The following is a 26,291-nucleotide window of genomic DNA, read 5'->3' on the forward strand; positions in this document are numbered from 1 at the left end:
ATTTGGCGTTTCTCACAAGTTCCCGGATGCTGCTGATGCTGCTGGTTCCTGACCCACGCTAGCACAGCAAGGATTTCGCACCCTACCCTTCCTGATTTGCATGATGATCCGGGTTCTTTTTTACAGTATCTGGATCCACTGCTCTTTCTAGATGAGATGTCGGCAGCCTCCTCTGCCTTACCCCGCAAAGCCTCTCTTTGTGGTGGGAAGAAAAGCCTGTTCACTACAGAGGATCAGCCCTCCACTCACCCTCCCTGGCTGCAATCCCTCGGCAGGTGAGAAGTGCACCCGAATGAGGCAGTCCTGACCTCAGCAGAGGCACCCGTGGCCATCCTGGCCCTAACTGGGGATTCAGAGAAGGGAGTCTCAGAGGGTGGAGGGAGCACATGCAGCTTTGGGAGCATGTACACACTGCAGGAGGTGCCCGGGAGGCCATGGCCACGAGGAGCAGCAGAAGGAGGACCAGCGGGAAGTCACAAGGCATCATGAGCTCTCATCCCAACAGAGCCACTTGCTGGCCATGTGACAGGGACAGTCACTTCGCTCCCCCGGGCACTGGTTTCTGCATGAGATCATACTCTCCTAGCTCCGCAGTCTGGAACATGGGGCCCCCGTGCAGACAGGCAGGCAATCTATGCTACCAGTGTCTTTCCTGTCTTCTTCCAGTGAGCAAGAGGAGACTACAGCACCCCTGCCAGGGCCAAGAAGAATCCCCCACTCTCAAACGCTGCAACCACCGGAGGGGAGCAGGGAGGCAATGCCTACCCACTGAGCCTCAACAGTGGGGAAGCCATTAAGCGACTGACATTTAATCTTTGACATAGGAAATGTGGCTCCATTCACCAGAGCACTGAGGCTCAGCGTGGAGCACCCAAGGGCAGTCCCATGGGAAGTACCCAAGGAGGGATTCAGTTTCAAGTCCACTAGCTCCAGGCTCGGCCGTCTGCTAAATCTTGCTGGCTCTTAAGCCTTTGCAACAAACCTGCAGTCAGCCCCACTGCAGCTCAGGGATGATTTCTCGGTGATTCTCTTGAAGGAAGCCCCAGCCTTCCTGCTCTCTTTCTTTTCCAAGGGCAGCCCTCAGTCCACACTATTGACCAGATGAGCCAAAAAAACAGGCTTCTTTTGAATTTCTTGTTAGATCATCATCAAAAATTAGAATAGAAAATGTAAGGGTGCCCCCAGGGGGCCACAAAGCCCTCAGAGAAATGCAGTGATCCCCTGCGGCTCTAACTCAGAAGTCACACGTGCATGTGAAAAATCAATCACCTGGCTCATGTGCACCCCTGTTGTCTTTAATGTTTAGAATCCTTAGGATCCTACATTACTTTTTACCACAAACCTCCAGCCCTCAGTTACCTCCTAGGGAGACAGAGAAGGGGTTAAGAATGGAATAGCCCAGATTCAAATCCTCACCACCAGCTGTGTGACCATGGGCAGGTTACTGACCCCCTCTGCACCTCCTAGGTCTATTATTAAGTGAGTGAGCGTTAATTGTGCACCTAGAACAGTGCCTAGCTTAGACCAAGCACTTTTTACATGTTAGTTATTATTACTCTTATTGTGGTTGGCAACCCTATACCCCAGAGATGTAAGACCTCTGGCCCTAAGACATGCCTTCAACTGGTTTCTCTCTAAAGCGCAAGGAAGCTACTCAATCCAGGCCTCTGTGCCCACTGCACCGGGTGAGATAAATGAAAAAGGGTCCAGGGCATCGAGGGAGGGGAAAACAAGCCAGATGTACCAGGAACTCTATGTATATTCCTTCTCTAATCCTTGCAACAACTCTAGAGGTCAAGGTAAATACCGCTGCCACCCACAGAGGACGTTAGCTCACTTGATCAAGGCCACATGTGCACTTACACAGTGGCATTTCCCAACCTCTCTATGCAGTGGCAGAAGTGAAGTCATGCCAGGTATTTCTCTGGTTGAAGGCTAATCCTTGCAATGCACTCACTACAAAGGTTCAAGGAAGGAAATAAAGGGCAATGTTCTTCGGGTGCCATTGCAAGCAAGGAATTCTGCTCAAGGTCATGCAACAAAACAAGTGGTGCATCAGAGGCTAAGACCCTGGTCTGCCTGACCCTTAGGCCAGTGCTCCCTCCACCAAACCATGCTGCCCTTCTGCTGGGCCAACGGAGGCTCACTGGAAAAGGGGGAACTTGAGTTGTGCTTAAAAAAATGGGAAGGACCAGGATAGGTAAATCCATGCAGATACAACACAATTTCTTAGTGGGAACGGACTCTCCCTGTGGGGGGATGAAAATCTTTTGTAACTAGACAGAGAGTGGTCACACATTATGAATGTACTAAATGCCACTGAATTGCTCACTTTAAGATGGTTGTTTTACTAATTGTTAATTCTAAAATTGAGCAATTATTCATGGTTTTAATAGCATTAAAAACATAAATGGTTTTGTTATGTTAATTTCACTTCAGTAAAAAAAATGTTTTTATGGGAAGGGCTGCCACAAGCAAATAATGGCCCAGAACACATTCCAAGCCAAAGGGACAGGTACGGTAGGATTCGCCCTTGGGGGGGTTGGGGGGGGTGGACAAAAGGACTCCAGATAGCCCCCCGACCCCATGCTCACATCTCCTCCATATTTTTTTTTTCTTTTTAAAGATTTTATTTATTTATCTGAGACAGAGAGAATGAGAGAGAGAGAGCACATGAGAGGGGTGAGGGTCAGAGGGAGAAGCAGACTCCCTGCCGAGCAGGGAGCCCGATGCGGGGCTCGATCCCGGGACTCCAGGATCATGACCTGAGCCGAAGGCAGTCGCTTAACCAACTGAGCCACCCAGGTGCCCCTCCTCCATATTTCTGATTACACTGAGGGAGTGGGATGCTAAGAGGTCTGATCATGGGGCTACTAACAGGAAACAACAGGCACACTCAAATAAGGGGAGTTCAGGGAGGTGTAATTATGAGGGGTGGGTATAGGTAAGTGATTCTCAACCAGAGTGATTTCGCCCCCACCATGGACATTTGGCAACGTATGCAGATATTTCTGGCACAACTCAGGAGGGTGCCTCGAGGGGGTGAGGCCAGGGATGCTGCTACCCCTCCTCCAGGGCACCAGATGGGCACCCACAGCAGAGAATTAATTACCTGGCCCAAATGTCAGCAGTGCTGCAATGAGGAAATTCTGCCCTAAAGTACATGTGATTGTCCCATTTCAGAGGTGATGAAACTGAGGCTCTCAGAGGCTAAATAACTTGAACCTCAACTGGTGCTCTGAATCCGGTCTCCTCTCGTCTGCTCGAGGACACACTCGGGTAACTGTCCCCCAGTCAGTTGTTTCTTCTCGTCTATGCAATTCTTACAGCATACGAGGATGTCGTAATATCTCCCCCAAGTTTACTGAAAGCCATGCCTTCGCCCACATGCCCTTCCAGCTGCAACCCCACTCCTCGGCTGCCCTGGCCAGCTTGTCCTTCACAGAAGCCGCCAGGCTCTCCCGGAGAGCCACCCCTGCCTAGACTGCCGGCCGTTCTGGTGCCCTTCTGCCCTCAGCACCTTTACCCTGCACTGACTGATAATCTACACAGTGGCCATAACATCTGGGAGCACAGGTGGCAGCAAATGACTTACTGATATTATATAACAAAGACATGATACACTCAATGATATTCTGTGATTTGTTCTTTCCATGCACCCTGCAAAACTGCAGTTAACCCTGCGTTTCTATCAAGTCCGAAGCTTCCAGTGGGTTGTCTCAGATGATCTGTATTTCTGGTTTTCACCGAATTAAACCTCCACCTTTAGCATGCCCTAGGACAGGAGTCAGCAAACGTTTTCTGTAAAGAGCCAGATAGTAAATATTTTAGGCCTTGCAGGTCATATGGTCCCAACTAATCAACTCTGGTCTTATATCTCAAAAGCAGCCATAGACAATACATTAATGAATGAGCATAGCTGTTTACCAAAATGGGCCTTGGGCTGGATTTACCCTACGGGCCACAGTTTGCCAACCACTGCCCTAGCAGAATTAATCTGAGGGGGGTTTTACAAATTAAAACAACAGTGTCTGTGTTTGCAGACTTTATGGCCATCCAGTAAGCAGTAAGATGGTTACATGTTAGGGGGTCCCCAGAAGACTGTAGACCAGACCCACACCTCCACTGTGTGCCCATCTTCCCTCACCCTATAACCAAGAGCCCACACTGGAGCCTTGCAAGGGACAGATACACTATCAGCTTGTGCTCACTGCTAGAATTCATGCTCAGTCACATCTGCAGGCATAGGACGCTCAGCGCTCTCAGCCCAGTGGTGAGTTTAGTGCTGGTGCTTTTTTCTGTAACTTCCATCATCCCCCAAAACCCACCACCATTCCAAAGCAGAATCAAGAGGAGTGGGCAGAAAGGGCGGCCTCACATAGGCCAGAGACGTGCATAAGACCAAGATCAGACCTTCCCCCGCCCCTCCCCATCCCCACCCCGATGCCTCCAGGGTCAGGCGGAGAACGGAAAAGCGGGGTGAGATAGGGACTGAGGGGGCCAAGGCGGGTGTCTCTGTAGAAATGGCAGCTGCTATTGGGCTCCAGCGGGTCACGCCTCACAGCAACTCCAGCGAGCGGTTGCCCCATCTTCTGGTTTTTCAAGAGAAGCCAGAAACTCAGACTTTCATGTCAACTAGTTGGCACCTAATTATACTTTTTAGAGCACCTTTTCAGCCAACTCTGTGTGAACCAAGTACGACACACCTTGGGGCCAGATCTGCTAACAATTTTCTGTTCTGAGACACACATTGAACCTTCATATCCACCTGTAAGATGACTGTGCGGACAGCACCATCGTAACAGTTAAAGGAACTGAGGTTTGGAGAAACTGATCACTAGCCCCAGGAACTGCACCCCAACACTTTACCCCAATGCCCAGGCCTGCCAATCTCCACAAGGCCAGGCCAACCTCAGGCAGCTCAACTTGCAGACAGTGACCCCTCTGCAAAGGGCCACTGAGGACAACCAACCTCCAGGTGGCTGGCTCAACTGTCCCTTTCTGTGAGAAACCTTCCTGCCCCAGGCACAATAAACTGTTCTCTATAGGGTGCTCCCGTGACCCTCCAACCACATCACAGCCCTAGTATAATCCCTATAGAAGGGATTATGAGGAATCATAAACCTGCTCCTTGTGCCTATCCTAGACTGTGAGTCTTCTCCGGGGTGGACCACATTAATCCCCACACCCCCAACTCACAGAAGGAGCCCAACAATTGTCGAATCAAGGCTCTGGGGTTAGGTTCTGTGGCTCCCCAAGTGGCTACTTTAAACGGAGAGGACCAGAAGGAGCCAGGACACAGCAGCAGCCTCGTGCGTGTGTGTCATGAGCCGAGAGAAGCAGCAGGGTTGTCTGCTCAGCGTTTGCACATGAACAGATAAAACAGCCTTCATTCTTCCCCAAAGTCAAGGCGCTAGTTCCCTGTCCTGTGGGGCAAAGTGGCACAGCTGGGCCAGGACAAAAGGGAAGACTGTCCACCACCACACAATGGATAAGAGGCAGGCTCTGCTTCAAGGCAGACAGATGGCCTCAGGCCATCCAAGTGGACTTGTGAGGTCCAAGGTCAAAGACTAAGTCAACAGCATATTCATCAACGGGTGAAGAATTGACTCAGCAAACATTTTCTGTCGAGAACAAATGGTAAATATTTTAGGCTTTACAAGCCATAAGGTCTCTTGTCACAGCCACTCAATTCTGCCATTGTAGAGTGAAAGTAGCCATAAACAATAGTCAATGAATGGATGTGCCTGTGTTCCAATAAAACTTTATTCACAAAACAGGGGGCTAGCACAGTTTCCCAATCTCTGCTTAGAAAAATACTAAAATGGCACTGTGAAAGCATTTTGAAGGAGAAGTGTATCTTCCCTCGTGGTTGGAGAAATGCAAATTATAAACCTTCTAAATTAGCTGCCACATGTTAGCATTATATAACTACTCAATTCACCAAGAAACATTTAATGCTGGTAAAGCTATGGGGGAACACGCACACACCGCCACTAACATATTGGTGCGGTGGGTTCTGAAAGGCAACAAGACAGTGCATACAAAAAGCTACCAAAATATCAAAACATCTTTCTGACACCTTGGAAACTAGGCTAGAGGGGACGAAGGGGGGAAATGAGGAAAGGAATAAGCGACAATTTCACCAGTTCCTCCATCCTCCAGGTACTGAGTAAGGCACTGTATGTTCATCACTTGCTTTCATTTCCATTTTCTGATGAGGGAATTGAGTCAGAGAAGTTCAATAACGTGCTCAGGCTCTTCCACGGGGAGTTAAATCCAGGGCTGTCTGAATCCCAACTTTTTTCCACTACACCCCAATGACTGCCGAAACATGGCATCATGGGCACATAGACTTTTCCGGTAGTGTTCTGGAATGGGGGTCGGCAAACTAACCAAATCCAGCTGCTGCCTATTCCTCTAAATAAAGTTTTATTGGCACACAGCCACATCCTTTCATTTATTGATTGACTGGGCTGCCTTATGCTACAACAACAAGGACGAGTGGTTGGGACGGAGACCAGATGGCCCACGAAGCAGAAATTATTTACTATCTGCATCTCTACAGAAAACGTTTGCCAGTTCCATCCTAGAACATTGTAAATGGAATTTACTTTCTTTTCCTACAATGGTATATCCATTTGGTGGAACGTTATGCAGCCTTTTTAAATAATTGTGACAGGAAGGCACATAGATAAATGCTATAATGTAAATGGAAACACTAATTCAGATGTAGACTCAAGGCAATTATGTAAAATGCATATGCGCTGAGCAAAGACAGAAGTGGAATACCTAAAAATCTAAATATTTAATGTTCTAGGGAGGTATATTTATAGGGCTATCCCATGTTTTCACAATAATCTTTAACGTCATTTTGGGTTTTTTGCTTTTTATTTTTTTAAAGATGGGGGAGGAAAGAGCAGATCCCAAAATATGCAGCTCAGGCAAGGAAAAATAAGATGCGGTGGGCAAGGTTCCCTCCAAGCAGGAAGACTGGGAGCACGGGCCCAGCAGGGTGGGGCAGCAAGGACAGAGGAGGCTCCACCACCAGGCCTCTGGAGGGCTCTAGGACTGGCACGCAGAAGTCAGGGCCTGGGAAAGAGTCCTCACTTCCCCTGAAGGCTTCAAACTGCTACATCCCACACCCAAAACTGATGTTCCACAGCCTTTCTCACCTCAGTGAGAGGCAATGTTTACCCTTTTCAGCTGCTCAGTAGCAAAACCCAGGGGTCACCCTCCCCTCCCTCAGGTCTCTGCTCAATCTCACCTTCCCTGCGAGGCCTTCCCTGACGGCTCCATTCAGAATTACAACAGCTCTCCCCCTTCAGTTCATCCTCTATCCAGACAACAAGTCAGTCAGATGCCACCCTTGGGCTCTGGACTGGGCCTGCCATCCAGACCTGACCAACCAAAGCCACAGTGATGGTTCCAGGATGACCACACAGCCTGCCAGACTGCTGTGAGTCAGCCTCAGGACTTTTGCCGGAGCAACTGAGAAAGAGGCCCACCCTTGGCTCAGGTGTTGCTACATTGTAGGATGAGACCCAAGAGCTGCTGGAGCCATCTTGCCTCCATGGAGAAGATGCTATTGGAGGATGAAGCCAACAGAGAGGAAAGCAGAGTTTCAAATTGGACAGAAAGGTAGTCCTGATGACTAAGCACCTGAATGCAACTGAGCCTGAAGACAGCCCTATCCCTAGACATTTCCATTACAAGACGCTTTAAACTCCAATTTTTCTGAAATCAGCTTCTACTCTGCCAAATGCAACTGAAAAGTCCTGGCTAACACACCCATTATGCCAACAAAATATTTTTTGGTGCATTCATTCGATGTACTTCAACAGACACCAACAGTACAGCCCTCTGCGAAGTGACAGAAGAAGCACTAAACTGTCATTCAGTAAATGCTGAATGTTGAACCCTGAATTTCTGGCCAGGCTCTGCTGCCACTTGAGTCCTCACTCTTACTAGCAGCATTTTAACCTACTACAAACACTTTGAAAGCCAGAGCAATCAAGAACTATCAATACTTTCATTTTATGGCTATTTCAGGGAAATCATCCTAAAGACATATCAATGTAAAGGAAGGAAAACTACCTTAAACAAAAATGTCACTGCATCATTCCTTATAATAGGAACCAAAAAAGGGGGGGAGGGGAAAGGGAGGAAAATAAGCTAAGTTTCCATAAGTAGAATCAAATTGTTTAAAAATTATACTACATGCAAAATGATGGATGAATGATGGATTATGAAGTCCGTAAAAGTGATCAATATGAAGACCACGTACCAATGTGGCAAAATTTTATCCTAAAATGCTAAGGGTAAAAGCAAAATGCAAGTTTATATGGTAATGGTAAAATTACTTCAGCACATACCAATGTTTCTCAACCTTTTGTTCATTACCTTCCCCCTTAGGATCTTTTTCAGACATTTTCTTGATCATCCCCTCCATGAAATTTTAATATCACAAGTATATTGTGTATCTGTTTACATACTGCGCACATACCTGTGCTTTACACACAACATTAAAATTTCTTTCTCCCTCGAGAACCAATTTTCGCTCCCACTGAGAATGCATGGCCTATGTATAGACAAAATGGTGGCAGGATGGAAGGGGCTTTATCTGGAATTATCTGGAATTTATGGAAGTCCATAAAATCTTGGATTTTGGTTTCATATTTTAAGAGCTCTAAGAACTTGACTTCTTATTGGTCACAACAAGAAAGCAGGAGAGGTGATGTCAGTGAGATTTAGTCCATTGCCACTTACCAGCATAGGACGTGGTCAAATATTTGCTGATGGTATAACACTTACTTCTTACAATCTGCCACAATAAATCAACCCGGTGCCTTCATTGGAGGGGGAAAAAGTTGACATCATCACTTTTTCTGCTTTGAATGAAAACCACAAATATTCTTTTTTCCATTCATTCGCTTCAGCTGATTCTTTATCCCAAACACAAGCTACTGCTGGAAAGGACCCAGTCAATGCCAAAGAGAAAACCATGACCCTCAACATTCCAGAAAAATAAGATAAAGCTGCTTAAAATGTACACAAACATCAGGCATGAAACAGCAGTAAATTACCCACCAAGCCCCAAACCCTGGTCTATCAGGCCCCTAGAGCTTGAGGGTTCCACAAATTATCTGACCTCTCTGGGTCAAGTTTTCCCCACCCTTGAAACTGGGTTTTTAAAGATTCTTGACAGACTCATTACTGATGGAAATGAGCATCAAGGACCTTCAAATCTAAAGTCTTAGGAAAGACAGTGTTTGAGAATCATAATGACTTTCCGGTCCTTCAAGTTCTACTTTCTAAGTAAGAACAAAAGCATTATCTGAAATTCATAATTCCTTTGCTTATAGAGGCTGGAAATCAAGTATTCCTACCTACTGGATTCTTTAAAGAGAAACAAATAAATCATGACTGCTATCACGCTAAGACAACCACCCACTTGTAGCAAGTATCCTTCCTCCAGACCATTTGTTTACTTCTACACACATATACAAATCCACAAACATTGTTTCATATGCATGTTTTAATGTGCATCAAGGTATATATTTTAGTTTAATTCTGCACTCTGCTTCTTTTTAGAGAAGGTTAATGTTGAGATATAGCCACAGTGATGTGCATAAATCCATTTTATTCCTTTTAACGTCTTTGAGGTTTTCCAACACATGACCATACCACATATATGCATCATCCCCCCTGTTAATGGTCATCCTAGTTGTTTCTGGCCTCAGGATACTCATTTATCTCGTGTATGCATTACCTAGGCATTCCACTTCCTGGTTACTTGCACTTAATGCGCTTGGCCTTTAAACTGTCTGACCTCTGACTCAAACATTTTCAGCTACAAAATACAGCAGACTCTAACTGCCAATTTATAGGAAATACAAGAGAATGAGAAACGTGTCAAACCACACCAAAAGAATACAGTCAGCAAAATCCCACAAAGAAACAATCTATCCCATAACAACCAGGGTGAACTGTTTCCTTCAACAAAAATTGTGAGGGGTAAAAAGAGAGAGATAAAAGAGCAACCTATTAGTTTAAAAAAATATATTTTGTGCTTCAAAGGATACAATCAAGAAAGAGAAAAAAAAAAAAAACACAAAATGGGAGAAAATTTTTGTAAGTAATATATCTAAGGGGCTTGTATCCAGAAATTATATAGAATTCTTACAGCTCAACAATAAAAACCCAATTTAAAAATGGACAAAGGATCTGAACAAACATTTCTCCAAAGAAGATATACACAAAGAGCCAATAAGCACATGAAAAGATGCTGACCGGGTCATTGATCATTAGGGAAATGCAAATCAAAACCACAAAAAGATACCACTTCACTCCCACTAGAATGGCTATAATCAAAAAGACTGTTGACAAGGATGTGAAGAAACCAGAACCTTCATACTGTATACAGTGCTGGTGGGAATGGAAAACGGTGTGGCCACTTTGGCAAAATCTGACAGTTCAAATGGAGCCAGCAATTTTTTTTTAATAGATTTTTTTATTTATTCATTCGAGACACAGAGATACAGAGAGAGAGAGAGAGCATGAGCAGGGGGAGAAGCAGAGGGAGCGGGAGAAGGAGATTCCCCACGGAGCAGGGAGCGCGATGCGGGGCTTGATCCCAGGACGCTGGGATCATGACCTGAGCCGAAGGCAGACGCTTAACCATCTGAGCCACCCAGGCGCCCCGGAGCCAGCAATTCTACTCTCAGATATTGACCCAGGAGAAATGAAAGCACATGCCCACACAAAAACTTGTAGGTGAATGTTCACAGCAGCATTATTCAGAGGAGCCAAAAAGTGGAAACAAGTCAAATGTCCATCAATTGATGAATGGTTAAACAAAATGTAGAATATCCATACAATGAAACAGTATTCAAACACAAAATGGAATGAAGTATAGCTACTTGCTACAATATGATAAAGCTTAGAAGCACACTACATGTTGTATGACTTGATCTATATGAAATATGCCGAATAGGTAAAAACCCAAGATAGAGTAGATTAGTGGCTGCCTGGGGCTAAGGGGAGTGAGAATGAGGAACCACTGCTAACAGGTACACGGGTTTCTTTTTGGACAAACGAAAATGTTCTAAAACTGATTATGGTGATGTGGGCACAACTCTGTGAATATATTAAACACTAACAAAATAACAAACTAAAAATAAAGAGAGGACTAAAAGACTTAAAAAAAAAAACAATTTGCATTGTTTCAACCTTATTTAGATCCTGAGTCTAAAAAACACTATAAAATTATAAGGCAATTATGGAAATTTAAACATTTAATATCTGATATTTATGAATTATTGCTCAGTTCTTCTAAGTATGATGATGAAATTGAGCTATGTTTTTTAAAAAAGAGTCCCTATCTTTTAGAGATATATCTTAAAATATTTACAGATGAAAGGATACAGTGTCTGGGATTTGCTTCAAAATAAACTGGGGACAGAGGTAAGAAAGATAGCTATACAGGGGATGGTCATGAGATGGTAAATGCTCACTACACTATTCTCTCCACTTTGGAGACATTTGAAATTTTCTATTGAAAAAAAGGACAGAGGAAAGAGAGGAAATACTTCCATGCAACATTATTTATTGTATGCTGATCATCAATCCCAAGGGTGGGAAGACCCTGTTTCAACTGTATTCTCAAGACACATGAAGGCGGTAATTGGAGGAAGAGGTTCAAAAGGTAGAAACTTCCAAGTTATAAGATAAATAAGCACTAGAGATGTCATGTACAACATGATGACTAACGCTGCTGTACAACACACAGGAGTTAAGAGAGTAAATCCTAAGAGGTCTCATCACAAGGAAAAAAAAAAATTATTCTTTTCTTCTTTTTCTTTTTATTGTATCCATAGAGGATGGATATTAGCTGAGCCTTTTGTGGTAATCATTTCACAACAAAGGTCAATCATGCTGTTAACCTTAAACTTATATAGTGATGTATGTTAATTATTTCTCAATAAAACTTGGGGAAAGAAAAAACTGAAAATACCTTGGACTTCACTTCTGTCCTCAGCAAACACTTTTTCTGCCTCAATTACAATCTTTCCAAAAGAAGGCTTTCATCTTGAACGCTTTTTCCTAAAAAAGCCTTCTGTTGGGTTTCCTTTTGTAATGATTTTTTAAATTAAATTTTAAAACTTTGTTATCTTTGATATTAAGTTGGTTCTTGAAGGACACATTGACCAATTTCCCTTGGCTTGTCAATTTCACTTGTTCCTGTGGTCAAGGCAGGAGAATGGTCCAGAACCCTGAGCTTGAGGCAGACTCTCCTTGGTCATATTAAAAGCAAGAGGTTTTCCGTAAGAGACTCTTAACTATAGGAAATAAACTGAGGATTGCTGGAGCGGGGAGGTGGGTGGAAGGCTAGAGTAACTGGGTAATGGGCATTAAGGAGGGCACTTCATGGAATGAGCACTGAGTGTGATATGCAATCACTAAACTCTACCTCTGAAACTAAGAATACACTATATGTTAATTAATTGAATTTAAATAAAATAAAAAATAATTTAAAAAAATAAAAGCAAGAGATTTTCAAGGCATACTTAACCCCAGCCCTTGTCCCAGAGCTGGGTCAGAAAACAACCCCACTTGAACCCCAGCTGGGTCCTTATGGAAACAACAACTGGTCTAAGTTCCTATGTACATACCATTTAAGAAGCACAGCATCTAAATAAAGTTATTTAGTCACGCAATAAGCCTAGGTGACAGGTACTATTATTTACCCCCATTTTGCTGGGACTTCAGAATGGTCGTAAATCACACAGCTTTATAGAGCAGAGTCAGAATTTGAACTCAGGCTGTGTGGCTCCAGGGCCTGCACTTAAACCAGGCTGTACTACCTCCTGGGTGGAAACCAGCTCATCACCTGTTTGTTGCAGTATCACTAATGTTCAAGGACCAGAAATTTAATGAGGCCAAAAATCATTTGCTCTGACAACAGAAGCTGGACGGACTATCTCCCAGGAAACCCCCTTCCCAGCTCCCTCATTAGAACCAACAATTTCACAAATCTTGCTCTTGAACAGCAAAACAAAAGGCGCATGACTTGTTAAAAAAAAAAAAAAAAAATGACCCACGGAGATAACTCAAGAGTTAAACATTAAGAGACACCCAGCCCCTTCACCTTGCCCTCCCCCCTCCTCCTCAACCTCCAGAAATGCCTGGGTGAAAGGCTAAGGCCAAGGGAGCTGGATGCAGGGACTCTTCAGAGGCAACTCCACAGTAAAAGGAAAACAGGCAGTGTGAGGGTAGGCGGGTCCTCCTAAGTAAATCCAGATCCCAGTCAGGGCGGACTGCGAGGCTTCCCGGAGTCCCTCTGCACACACAACACCCAGGAATGACTTAGCACCAAAACACCAGTAGATCGCTTCAGAGAAGGGCTGAGCATATACGTCCAAGTCTTGGGACTAAACTTCAGAAACACCGAGCACAAGCTGTCCACACCCACCTCCCTCCCACTCCCGGCCTCCCCACCAAAAGCCACACCCCTCCCTGCGGGCGGGAGAGGGGGATGGTGGGCTGGGAAGGGCAACGCGACGGTCCCCAGATGGGTTCAGTACTGAACAAGAAGAGAAGGGGTGCAGGACAGGGCGAGGGAGACCTCAAATGAGCTAGGAAAAGAACTGAAAGGAGCGGGAGTATGAAAAAAAAGGACCAAAATGTAAGAAGCAAGGACCAGAGAGGGACACTGCGAGCGTAACTGGGAACAACTGGGAACTGGAACAGCAAAGCACCGGGGGACAGGGCACGAGGGAATGGGAGGGGCGGGGAAGACAAAGGCTGGAGAACTCACAGTCCCTTGGGGACCGAGAGCCACGGGGGGCACGGGGTTCAGGGGTCAGCCAACTAAGAGTGTCCAGAGACGACACCATGACCGTGTGGAGACTGGAGCGACTGCACACCGGGGGCCTGGGAAATGGGAATGACTGCGGAGCAGGGGGGCCCGGAGCTGAAACTGGGACTGGGGGGGGGGGTCCCGGAGTTAGGAGGTCTGAGAACTGGGGGGAGGGACCGGTGACTGGGCAAGGGGGTCGAAGGACTGGGAGAGGCTGGGAGTCTGGGGACAGGTGTCCAGGAGCGGGTTGTAAGCGATGGACAGGAGGCAGGGGACTGGCAGTGCCTGGACTTGGGACGCCAGAGAAGTGCAGGTGACCGGGGGCCAGCTCCCGCGCGGACCGGGGTCTGCGAGCGAGCGGGACGGGGCACTCGGGGGCCGGAGTGTGCAGCTGGAGCGGCGGGAGCCGGGGCAGCCGGGCCGGGTGACAGCGGCGAAGCCGCCACTCACCGCTCATGGTGCCGCTCCCGGGCCGGTGCCTGCGCCGTGCCGCCACCACCGCCGCCACTGCCGCCGCCGGGCTCCAGACAGGCCGGGAGACTGCGCACCGCCCCGCCTGCCCGCCCCGCCCCGCCCCGCCCCGCCCCGGAAGTGGAGCGCCGCCGCCGCGGACCTGCCCCCCGACCCGGAAGGTAAACTCGGGCGCCGGCACGCCAGCGCGCCGGCGCAGCGAGGCGGTGGGGTCCTGGCGGGTTAGAGACCCTCGCGGGGAAGCACCGAAATGCGAGAGTCGCCCGGCGTTCTTGGCTGCGGCGGGACCGAGCTGGACGTTTCTTTGCCTTCTTGGGCCCACAGCTCTGTCGGGGAGACAGTGAACAGGCCCGGAGAAATGAGCCAAGACCGTTCCAGAGAGCAGTAGGAGCTGAGAAGGGAAATAAAAAAGGGTAATTGACCAAAACCTGCCCGGAGATGGGCAGTTTCGGAGGGCACCCCTAAGGAAACGATCTTTGAGCTGAGACCTGGACCATGGCTGGGAGACGGGCCCGGGAAGATGCGCAGGAAGGGTGTTCCAGAAGGAACAGCGAGTGCAAAGGCTCTGCCTCGGGGCTTGACTGGAGCCAGAGGGTGGGTGAGAGAGAGGGGGTAGGAGAGCAGGGTGGAGGGTATAAGGGAATGGGAAGCCATTGCAAGAATTTACGCGGAGGAGTGACACGATCTGAATTAGGTCTTAAGACGATTACTCTTCCTGGGTTCAGAATGAATTGTAGTGGGGCAGGGTGGAGAAAGGGTACCTGCTTAGGGAGCCATTGCAGTCAGGCTGCCCAGCAAGAAATATGTCTGGGGCTAGGGTGGTGGCGTTGGAGATGAAGGTGGATGGATGATGTGCCAACACGTGTTCATAATACGAAGCTCAGATTGCTGTCCCGTTTTATACGTGGGGGAAAGGGGACCCAGAAAGGTTTAAAAGGGCATTTTGCCTGGGGCGCCTGGGTGGCTCAGTTGGTTGGGCGACTGCCTTCGGCTCGGGTCATGATCCTGGGGTCCCGGGATCGAGTCCCGCATCGGGCTCCCTGCTCGGCGGGGAGTCTGCTTCTCCCTCTGACCCTTCCCCCTCTCGTGCTCTCTCTCCCATTCTCTCTCTCAAATGAATAAATAAAATCTTTTAAAAAAAAGGGCATTTTGCCTGAAACCCGGAGTAAAAAAAAAAAATACGTTTTACATCACAACCCAGTACACACATGCATACATTTAAGGAGATGTTTAATAAAACCATTCCATGGGTAATGTAGTCTCTTCTATTTGTCTTTCTTTTTTTTATTTTATGCTGAATGAGACAGTTGATTGATCCACTAATAAATCTTGATCCACAGTTGAAAACACTGGATTGAGGAACAGGCCCCACAGGGAAATGGAGCCAGAATTCCAGCCCAGTCCTGTGTGACCCACAGCTCCATGGTCTTCCTACTACACTGCCTCTCAACACAAAACCTCTGGCCCCCAGGAATTTATCTTTTGGATTCAGCAGAAGTCAAGAGCTCTTTGGAGAAGGCTGTAGGGCAGCGTTATTTATGACAGTGAAAGAGTGGAAAGCACCAAATAATAGCTAAGCAAATCATGGCCCATTTCACAAGGAATCTCTTGCAGTAGTTGAAAATGCTAATTATAAAGATGGGAACATGGGGAAAGGCCAATGACAATGAGTTAACTAAAAAAAAGTCCCATGCAAAATGGTCTGTATGCCATGATTACGATCGTGTCAAAGTATGACCATGTGTAGGGACTGAGAGAATGGAGAGATGAAAATACTTGTGTGTTTGGTTGGTGGGGCTGTCTTTGCCATTTTCCAAAATTATACTCTATAGTTGTTGTGAATTTGTAATTTTGAAGAGTCTATGTGCCTAAATCCACCCCCTCAACTCCTCCACCCCCAAAAGCCTAGTTTGGTTCCTCCTGCCTCTGTAACCCTTGGTAAGGCATCACATACCTGCTTAATGGAGTTGTCACCATGATGATACGTTCTACCTTCTCATAGCGCCCTGTACCTTTCCTTCATGGCACTTGAGGCAGGATAAGTGAGTGACATCAGAGCTTGTGCTTTACTTATTCTATCCCCAACCACCCCCTTGAAACATTATAATTCCTTTTTTCTGAGATTTTCACCTAGTCCTCAAAGACCAAGAATTAAGAGCCTAAAGTCTACAGCTCTTGTCAGCCTTGAAAAACTAAACTCATTGAGGAGATTGTGGGGGGGTTGGGGAGGAAGAGGGCCTGTGAGAAGCTAGGAGCAGTATTCCATATACTGTTCCTGTAACAGCTGTAGAACAGGAAAGGAGTGTGTGCCTGCTCTCAGACTACAATTCAAGCGGATTAATAAAAATCATTACAACAATGTAACTCAAAGTATTTATTATAAACCAGATACTTTCATGAAAAAATTTATATATATATACATGTACATGTATGTATGCAAATGAGTGTGTGTGTGTTTTCATTTAATCCTTAAAACAACCTTGTAAGTAGATACTATTATTATTTCCATTTTACAGATGGGGAAACTGAGGCACAAGTGGTTAAGTAACTTTCACAGTCACCCAAAGTCTGTAACTTCTAGTAACAGAGCCAGGATTCAAGTCCAGGCAATCTGGCTTCAAGAGCCAGTACTTTAACCACTGTACTATATTGTATCCTGTGGTCCTCAAGGGCCTGGAATGGAAACTTGGAATGGCCCCCAATGGGTAAAAAGGGCTCACCAAGTTTCCCCTTTTCCCAAACCAGACACAAAAGCCACAGCCCCAAGACTTTGAGGTCTACGCTGTTTTGTCAGTGGGCATCTTAACAATGATCAAAGTCAACATATTATCAGAGGGCATCATCACCTGTTGCATAACCTTCCCATAACACCTCAGGACCTTTGCACAACCCCAGGGAGGGACCCCCCTCCCCCAATAATGACTTAAGATTGTAGCCCAAAGAGCTGAGGAACTCAAATGAACTTAAATCGTTATGAAGAGAAAAAAATAAATAAATCAGGATGTCTGGGTTTAAATCCTGGCTCTGCCATTTACTGGTTATGTTACCTTCCTCTGACTCAGTTTCTGCCATCATCTGTAAAATGGAGGTAATAATTGTCCACCTACCTTGTGATTTGTTGTATGCATTAAATGAGTTAGTACAGGTAAAGCATATAGAACAGTCCTGGCACATTAGTAAGGCTAAGTTTTTGTTGTTGTTGTTTTAAGATTTATTTATTTACTAGAGAATAAGAGAAAGTGTGAGCAGGGAGAGGGGCAGAGGGAGAAAGAGAGATGGAGAATCTAAAGTAGACTCCCTGCTGAGCACAGAGCCTGAGTCATGGGGCTTGATCCCAAGACCCATGAGATCATAACCTGAGCTGAAATCAAGAGCCAGACGCTTAACTGACTGAGCCACACAAGCGCCCCTAGTAAGGCTAAGTTTTAGCCATCATTATTACTACCTGCACTGGGGTCTGAAAATGATACCTACTATACCTTTGTCCTAGTTTGCAATTACACATTTATTTATGGGATTGTAATAATGCCTGATGTCTCCATTAAGCTGAAAGCCCACAAGGTCAGGAGACTTGCACTCATGCATTGCACACTAAATTAGTGTGGCTGACTCTAGGCTTCTCCTATATCCAGGAGTACATAGGATCACCTTGCTTTCCATTAATAATAAAGAGAAAAATCCAATCTGGCTTGAAATATATATATGTGTGTGTATAGGAGAGAAGGGAGCTAGCCATAGAAATATGGGACTATGGGCTCTACACATTGCAGTGCTTCTTTTTCAGTGAGTCAAGAATTTAATCATGAAACCAAGGAAATTTCCAGTTAAGTTCCCAACAGTAAGGTAGGGAAGTACATCTAACATAAAGATTTTCTAGAATTACAGGACAAAAAGCTCTATCAGCAACTGATAAGTACAATCATCCTAAAGAGATGTGATACATCATCCTTCTGACATAGGATTTTCAAAGCAGCTCTACACCACTTGAAATGGTTGATTATCTGGTAAAAATGGGTTTCTCCATCTCTGTGACACTAGCTAGCAGGCTGTTACAGTAGTCATTTGTTTTCGTGGTGACGAGAATGGTTGCACCTTCCTCCATAGCCGGGAGTGGAAAGAAATGGTCAGAAGCAACCTTTGATTCAGAATTGACGCAGTCTTCACAGGTACATTCTTCTACTGTGTACTCCAGGCCCCTCGAGAGAACTTCCTCACCATTCCTGCTAGCACGGCCCTCCTCCTGGTCAGCGTTCACCTGGTCCTGGAGAGTCGATCCTGATTATGCAGAAACACAACCATTAACCCCAACTTCCCAGGTGGTGCAGTCCTGACAGTCTTAGCAGTACACATTAGGGCTCCAAGCCATGGAGACAGATCTCCTACAAAACAAATGAGTATGTTCCTGCACTAGAAGTCACGAACTGATAGACCGCAGGCCACATTGGATTTGAAGATAGACTTTGTTTAGGCCCATACAGTGTTTTTAAGTGTTTGCTTACATGTTTTATGTTGACCCCCCCTTTAAAAATCAAGAGATTTAAAAAAACAAACAAATTTCAAGGGATTTCACCTGCAAATCGAGGCAATTGGTCTCTTTAAAAAAAGGGGGGCGGGGGTAACTGGTAGCTAACATTCCTACATGGGAACAGTTGGCTGGAGTCAGGAGCACCTGTCTCCTTGAGGAAGGGCATAGGCTCTCTACTGTTGAAACCTCCACCTCGCCCATTGCATTCACTGGTTGCCCACTTGGTCCTTGGAGGCATTGAGGTATTGATTCTATTAGACACCGGTGAAATGACAGATTACCATATGTTACAGCACACCAAAATGAGCCTTTGGGTGACACTTTAGAATTCAAAGCAAAGATGCTTCCCTTACAGAGCATTTGGTAGCAAATCAAATTTTTCCTTTATAATGAATCTTTTGTGATCATGTAAGGAAGGAGTCTCTATTATGTCCCCATTTATATGCTGGTGAAGGTAAGCTTTATTACTTCCCCAACCTGCCACAGAATAACTCCATCTTCCAGAATGTCACACTTAAAGTCACTCCCCACCTGTCTCTCAGACCCTAGGCACAAGAAAAAAAGAAAAGTGAGTAAATTATGGGCAACAGCCATCTACCTCTCTTTACTACAAATGAGCTGGGTGCTTAATGCAGATTCTGCACGGAAAATAAATGCATCAAGAAATAGGTCAATGGCTGCAATGTGTTTGGGAATCAGATCATGGGCAAAGGTGCAGCAGAAATATTTTTATCTTAAAAAGCCTTTAAGTAGAACATTCACTTCTCTGAGACTGGTTCTCTGCTGCTTAATAAAGATAATAATCTTTAAAATGACTGCTCAAATACTCCAAGAACAGCTGGTTATTAATTTCTAGCAGTTTTTTTGGCAGTAAAATATTCACCCAAGCAAACAGCATTTACATTTGTCTTAAGAATATGGCCATGGATCTTGTCAAATACTTTTTTCCTGATAGTAGCAGACCCAGCTAGTAGTTTCTGAGAGTAAGACATTTAATCAATGTGCTAACTTTGGTCAAAGAGATGGATGTTTGCCAAGGAAGCCTCCGGACTTCAGAAGAGTAATTACTGAGGGAAGAATGTGGGGGAAGTAAGGCTCTGTGGGGCACCCGCGAACCAAAAAGAAGGCAGCTTGCTCCTTCCCAAAAGTTCGTTTAACACAACTGTCCTCTAACACACTTTCAAAAGGGCTCTAACCAAATGAAATACTCATCACGGGGGGAAAAAAAAAAAGAGCATGAGAAGGAACTGAAATTCACAATAGCCACTTCTTGGAAATAGATTTCCAAGACTAAACATCAAACCAACCTGTGTTTTTACGTTTGTTCTTTGATGGTTCTGAATTCATCTTCTTTAGCAAGAACATCAACACGAAAACTGTCAAAGAAACGATCAAGCTCAGGCCCAAACAGGTCCAGAGAATTGTATTCGTTCCTTTCACTGAATTAAAAGAATATCAGAGAGATAATGAACTGACAACATAATATCCACATCAAGTAAAGATTATTTGCCATCCAATTCCCTTAATTCATCAGCATTGACTTGTAAATTCTAAATAACACTTAATTAGAAGAGTTGATAAAATCTATGTTGCTAACAGCACTGAATAAAATTGAGTTCAGTTCTGAGTAATTACTTTGCTCCTGTTGGCATTTAAATACTTGCCTTATTTCCTTTCTCTTTTTGATTCAGGAGATCTCACCCTCTTCCGTGTAATGTCTATTCTTCGAATAAATAGTCAATGTAGAGAAAATAGGTCACACCAATGAATTAATTGTTCAAGCAGTATTACTTACTTGCATCACAATAATGCTGACAAGGTAGAGGAGGGGTATTAGAACATCGAAGGTGACACGGTTTGCAAGCAGTAAGCAATCTGTCAAAATACTCATTTTGGATGCACTTCTGAGCCATCTGGAACGGGATCACAAAAAGAAACAAGGAAACGCCAGAAAGAACAGCATGGAAGGACAAGTAAAATCTCGTTGAGAATTCCCCAGAATGTCGAGGGGAAAAAAAGAACTTCACAACTATGTCTTAGTTCTTACGAGGGGCTGGCAATTGTACTGTGGTTAAGGATTTGAATACCAGCTCTAATTCCAGTTTCTAAGTTTGAGGATGGGGTAGGGTCAGAGATGGAGTGTAAATATCAAGAGCAAACCATACCTGAAACAGAAACCACTTATTTATAGAGGAAATTTCTATAAATAAGCCAGGTGATTGTTGCAAGGTATACAGACATGCCTGAGGCATCAGGCAGAAACGTTCAATAACCATTTCTGGACCATCTGTTTTTGAGCTGTGCTGTGTGATGTGCCCCCAGGGAGACAAAGCCTGTGCCCCTTAAGAACTTAAAATCTAACAGGGGAGATAGAAATCCACTCAACCACAAGGTGTAGTAAGAACTGATGGAATGTGAAACAGGGAAAAGGGCATCAAGCATGCCTCCCAGGTTTTGGACCTGTGAAGAATTGCAGAATTCCAACAGAAATAGGGATGTCTATGGGGCACCTAGGTGGCTCAGTCTTTAAGCGTCTGCCTCCGACTCAGGTTATGATCCCAGGGTCCTGGGATCGAGCCCCGCATCGGGCTCCCTGCTCAGCGGGAAGTCTGCTGCTCCCTCTCCCACTCCCCCTGCTTGTGTTCCTTCTCTTACTTTGTCTCTCTCTGTCAAATAAATAAATAAAATCTTAAAAAAAAAAAAGAAATAGAGATGTCTGGGGTAAAAGCTAAATTGGTAAGAGGGTTGAGGGGAAGATAAGTTTGGGGCATTAGTAGTAAAGTAATCCATGCTCCATTGTTGAAAATTTAGAAAACACAAATGAGCAGATAGAAAAACTATCCATAGTCCAAGCATCCAGAAATAATTAACGTTTTGATGTCTCACAGAAGTTGCAAACAGGCTTGTGTTCTGTTTGGTCAACCCCTGATATAGATCTTTCTGGAAGGATTTCTGAGGATAGATAGATAGATAGATAGATAGATAGATAGATAGATGATAGATAGATAGATAGATAGATAGATAGATAGATAGATAGATAGATAGATGGTAGGGCAAATGCATTTTCCTTTTTACATAAATGGAATCAGTTGCATTTGCTTTTAGCCATACTAAGTGGGATACCCATATAGAGATATCCAGAGAGGTCAGTCAGAAATTCGGGACTCAGTTAAAATGCAAGAAAATTACAAACTCCAAATTCAGTATAATCTCTGGGGTGCAGGGAGGGTACAAAAGAACCTCCAGTTGTGTTGGTCACATTTTATTAAGCCGAATAGTGGATATGTTGGGATTTGTTGTGTTATTCTTTTGTTGTATTCTTTGTTACTGTTGACAGCTTTTGGTATTTTTTTTTAAGCCCCGCACCCAGCGTGGAGCCCAACTCAGGGCTTGAACTCATAACCCTGAGATCGAGACCTGAGCCAATATCAATTGTCAGATGCTTAACCAGCTAAGCCACCCAGGTGCCCCCACACCTTTTCATATTTTTTAAATGGTACATAATAAATATTAAGATAGTGATGATAATAACATAAAATGTGGGAATTAAAAACAACACTTTTTTTTTAAGATTTTATTTATTTATTTGCGAGAGAGAATGAGAGACAGAGAGCACGAGAGGGAGGAGGGTCAGAGGGAGAAGCAGACTCCCCGCTGAGCAGGGAGCCCAATGCGGAACTCGATCCCAGGACTCCAGGATCATGACCTGAGCCGAAGGCAGTCGCCCAACCGACTAAGCCACCCAGGCGCCCACAACACTTTTTTTTTTAAATGAAGGGTTTGAGCCTAAAAGAGAGTGTGAATTCAGATTTTGATCAAAACCTCCCATTCCTCTGGGGGTCCAGGCAGTGAGGTAAATGGGTGTGGGCCAAGAGCTAACCCAGCAGGTTCCACTCCCTCAAGCTCCTGCCAGACAATAAGGCCGACAAAAGTCCCAGGAAAATCACGCTTAGAGAAATGGGAAGATGAAGATCATCCACCATAACAGCCAAGCAAGGAGAGTTTCAGGACGGGATGGGCAGTGAGGTCAAATTCTACAGAAAAGTCAGAAGTGATGTACTAAGGAAGGAGGTCACTGGTGCACCTTGAGTATGTTTGTGGGTAGAAGCCATATTGTAAGTACTTAGGAGTCGAGAGAAAGAGAAGCAGCCAGTGTGGGCCATGCCTGGGAAGTCTGGTAGAAACCAGAAGAACAAAACTTTGCTAACTCTTGGGAAAAGAAGCACAATTGTTTCCAACAGATGTGTGTGAGGCCAGGTGCCTAACGTAAGGTGCACAAGGATATTTGCTGCTTCATCATTTGTATTCACAAAAGCCCATCCATCAATGGAGACTTGGGGTGGAAGACTATGCAGCCATCAGAAAGAATGCGCCAGATGTGTTCTCATATGAACGATACATCACTGAGTGGAAAATGCAAGTTACTGAGCAAGTGTGTAATCTGTTCTGCTGTGTTTACAAATAAAATAGTAGGCAGGGGCGCCTGGGTGGCTCAGGCCGTTCAGCATCAGACTCTTGGTCTCAGCTCAGGTCTTGATCTCAAGGTTGTGAGTTCAAGCCCAACGAGGAGACTACTTGAAAAAAAAACAAACAAGTAGAATAGTAGGTATATAGACCTATATAGATATATATCTATATATAGACATAAGCTAGGGTGGGAAAAAAGACTTAGTTTTCACTGAAAAATCTTTGGTACTGTTTGAATAATTATTCTTGAATAATTATTCTTTAAATAAGAATCTTTTTTTTTAAGGGTGGTGTTTTAGTCCATTCAGGCTGCTATAGAAAATACTATAGACTGATGGGATGCCTGGGTGGCTCAGTCGCTTAAGCAACTGCCTTCGGCTCAGGTCATGATCCCAGGGCCTTGGGATCGAGCCCCGCATCGGGCTCCCTGCTCCGCGGGAAGCCTGCTTCTCCCTCTGCCTGCCGCTCCCCCTGTTTTTGTTCCCTCTCTTTCTCTGACAAATAAATAAATAAAAATCTTTAAAAAAATACTATCGACTGAGTATAGTTCTTTTTTTTTTTTAAGATTTTATCTATTTATTTGACAGAGAGAGACACAGCGAGAGAGGGAACACAAGCAGGGGGAGTGGGAGAGGGAGAAGCAGGCTCCCCACCTAGCAGGGAGCCCAGTGTGGGGCTCGATCCCAGGACCCTGGGATCATGACCTGAGCCGAAGGCAGACGCTTAACGACTGAGCCACCCAGGTGCCTCTAGACTGAGTATAGTTCTGTTACAAATAACAGAAGTATATTTCTCAGAGATTAGGTGTCTGGTGAGAGCCCACTTCTTGAACCTAGGAAGAATCCGAGAATGCGGACAGAAATAGGGAAGTCCAAGGGAAAAGCTAAATTGGCAAGAGGGTTGAGGGGGAAAGGACAGCCATCTTTTTATTATATTCCCCCAAGGTGGAAGGCACAAGAGATCTCTCCAAAGTCTCTTTTCCCCTTCACAAGAGCTCCACCCTCATGACCTAATCACCTCCCCAAGACCCCATCTCCCAATACCACCACACTGGGGATTAGGTTTCAACATGAATTTCCAGAGGACACAAATATTTAGTCTGTAGGAGGAGGGGCATTTGGAAGAGGAAAGAAAGCAGAGTGAAAGGCATGAACAGCAGAGACCAAGAGAAAAGGGATAAAGATTAAAGATGTCAGAGAGGGGCGCCTGGGTGGCTCAGTCATTAAGCATCTGCCTTCGGCTCAGGTCATGATCCCAGGGTCCTGGGATCGAGCCCCGTGTCGGGCTCCCTGCTCGTGGGGAGGCCTGCTTCCCCCTCTTCCACTCCCCCTGCTTGTGTTCCTTCTCTCTCTGTCAAATAAATAAATAATAAATCTTAAAAAAATTAAAAAATGAAGATGTCAGAGAGAACCCTGATGGGCAGTCTGGGCCGATGAGAGTCCTAAAAGCCAAAAGCACCAAGGGAAGTATCTCCCCAGCTCTCCCTGGGTCTTAGGAGCAGTGAAGTCCTGCAGAGGTTGTTCTTCATCACCTGGGAGCCTCAAGCAGCTTGGAGAAGCCCAGGGATGGCTCCACCCTCAGAGAGGTCTGGCTGACCCTTCTTGGTGGGCCACCAAGTCTCTCTGATATGCAGGAACCTGGTTCTTCCCAGGAACCAGGGCCAAGAGGCTCATCTCACTTCACTCTCATCCTTAAAACATATTCCGTCTCCCAGCCATTTCAAGCTAGAACCGAGAGTGCACCATGTCGGTGGTCAGCCCAGAGAGGATTTCGATGAAAGCCTGCTGAAGCTCCCCAGGATGGCTCTGATTGCTTGCCTTCCCCAAGTCTGTTGTTGCTCAGCTTGTCCCAGCTCTGTCTTTGATTCTGTGGGGGAAGCCTGTGATGCTTCCAATAAATTCCCTTTCTGGCTCACATTAGCCAAAGTCAGTTTGGGTTGGTTGCTAGCAATCCAAAAATAAAAATAAAATCTTCAAACACATAACTGATTTTTAGCTGATTGCTCCACTCACGCCCAAAAGGACAACAATAGACCATGACTGGGGGATGTCAGGCCTTCCCCTTTGCTCCTCAGGATGGGAGTGACTAGTTAATTCTGACATCTTGGGGTCAGCTGGTTCTCCTGCAGGACAGGTAAGGAGATGGGAAAACACAAACTAAGAGGAGACAGAGATTAAGTGTGCAAAAGAGGTTGGGAGACGTCATACTAGTCAAGACTCTTTCAAAGACATGACATAAAAACTTAAGTTAAAAGGAATTTAACTTAACCTGGGTGGCTCAGTGAGTTAAATGTCTGCCTTTGGCTCAGATCATAATCTCAGGGTCCTGGGATTGAGCCCCGCCTCGAGCTCCCTGCTCAGCAGAGAGCCTGCTTCTCCCTCTCCCTCTCCCCCTGCTCGTGTGCGCTCTCTCTCTCTCTCCTCTCTCTCTCTCTTTCTCGCAAATAAATAAATAAAATCTTTTTTAAAAAGGAATTTACCATGGCTCAGTCAGTTAAGCGACCAGCTATTGATTTCAGCTCACGTCATGATCTCAGGGTTGTGAGATTGAGCTCCGTATCAGGCTCCATGTGAAGCTTGCTTAAGATTCTCTCTCTCCCTCTGCCCCTCTGCCTCTCCCCTGCCTCTCTCCCTCCATCTCTTAAAAAAAAAAAAAATAAGGGGGGCACCTGGTTGGCTCAGTCGTTAAGCGTCTGCCTTCAGCTCAGGTCATGACCCCAGGGTCCTGGGATCGAGCCCTGCATCGGGCTCCCTGCTCCGCGGGAAGCCTGCTTCTCCCTCTCCCACTCCCCCTGTTTGTGTTCCCTCTCTCGCTGTGTCTCTCTCTGTAAAATAAATAAAATCTTTAAAAAAAAAATAAGGGAATTTACTGGCATCTGGTTAAGAAATCCAGCAGTAGAATCAGCTTTACTGGCTTGAGTTTTGTCTTAGCATTCTGGTTTCTGTCATTTAATTCAGCAATGCCATC

At 45.4% G+C, this 26,291-nt stretch overlaps 2 protein-coding genes across 2 annotated transcripts in view; both read right to left on the bottom strand.

Annotated features, from left to right (window-relative positions):
- Positions 1-14,407, bottom strand: part of SNX29 (sorting nexin 29) — a 507,745-nt gene extending 493,338 nt beyond the window's left edge. The window contains exon 1 of the mRNA XM_081818879.1: positions 14,312-14,407. Coding sequence (XP_081675005.1) covers positions 14,312-14,318 — 7 coding nt within the window. The 5' untranslated portion in view covers positions 14,319-14,407. The remainder of the gene's footprint in view (positions 1-14,311) is intronic.
- Positions 14,408-16,776: 2,369 nt separating this feature from the next.
- TNFRSF17 (TNF receptor superfamily member 17) lies at positions 16,777-20,850 on the bottom strand. Its single transcript, XM_081820009.1, has 3 exons — positions 20,653-20,850; positions 20,165-20,296; positions 16,777-18,607 (listed from the first exon to the last, which is right to left on the bottom strand). Exons 1-3 carry the CDS (start codon positions 20,768-20,770, stop codon positions 18,330-18,332), a joined length of 528 nt encoding a protein of 175 aa, XP_081676135.1. The 5' UTR covers positions 20,771-20,850; the 3' UTR covers positions 16,777-18,329.
- Positions 20,851-26,291: the final 5,441 nt, after the last annotated feature.

The sequence above is a fragment of the Leptonychotes weddellii genome, chromosome 5 (genome assembly GCF_054177405.1).
Source record: "Leptonychotes weddellii isolate Sample4059 chromosome 5, ASM5417740v2, whole genome shotgun sequence".
Taxonomy (NCBI): domain Eukaryota; kingdom Metazoa; phylum Chordata; class Mammalia; order Carnivora; family Phocidae; genus Leptonychotes; species Leptonychotes weddellii.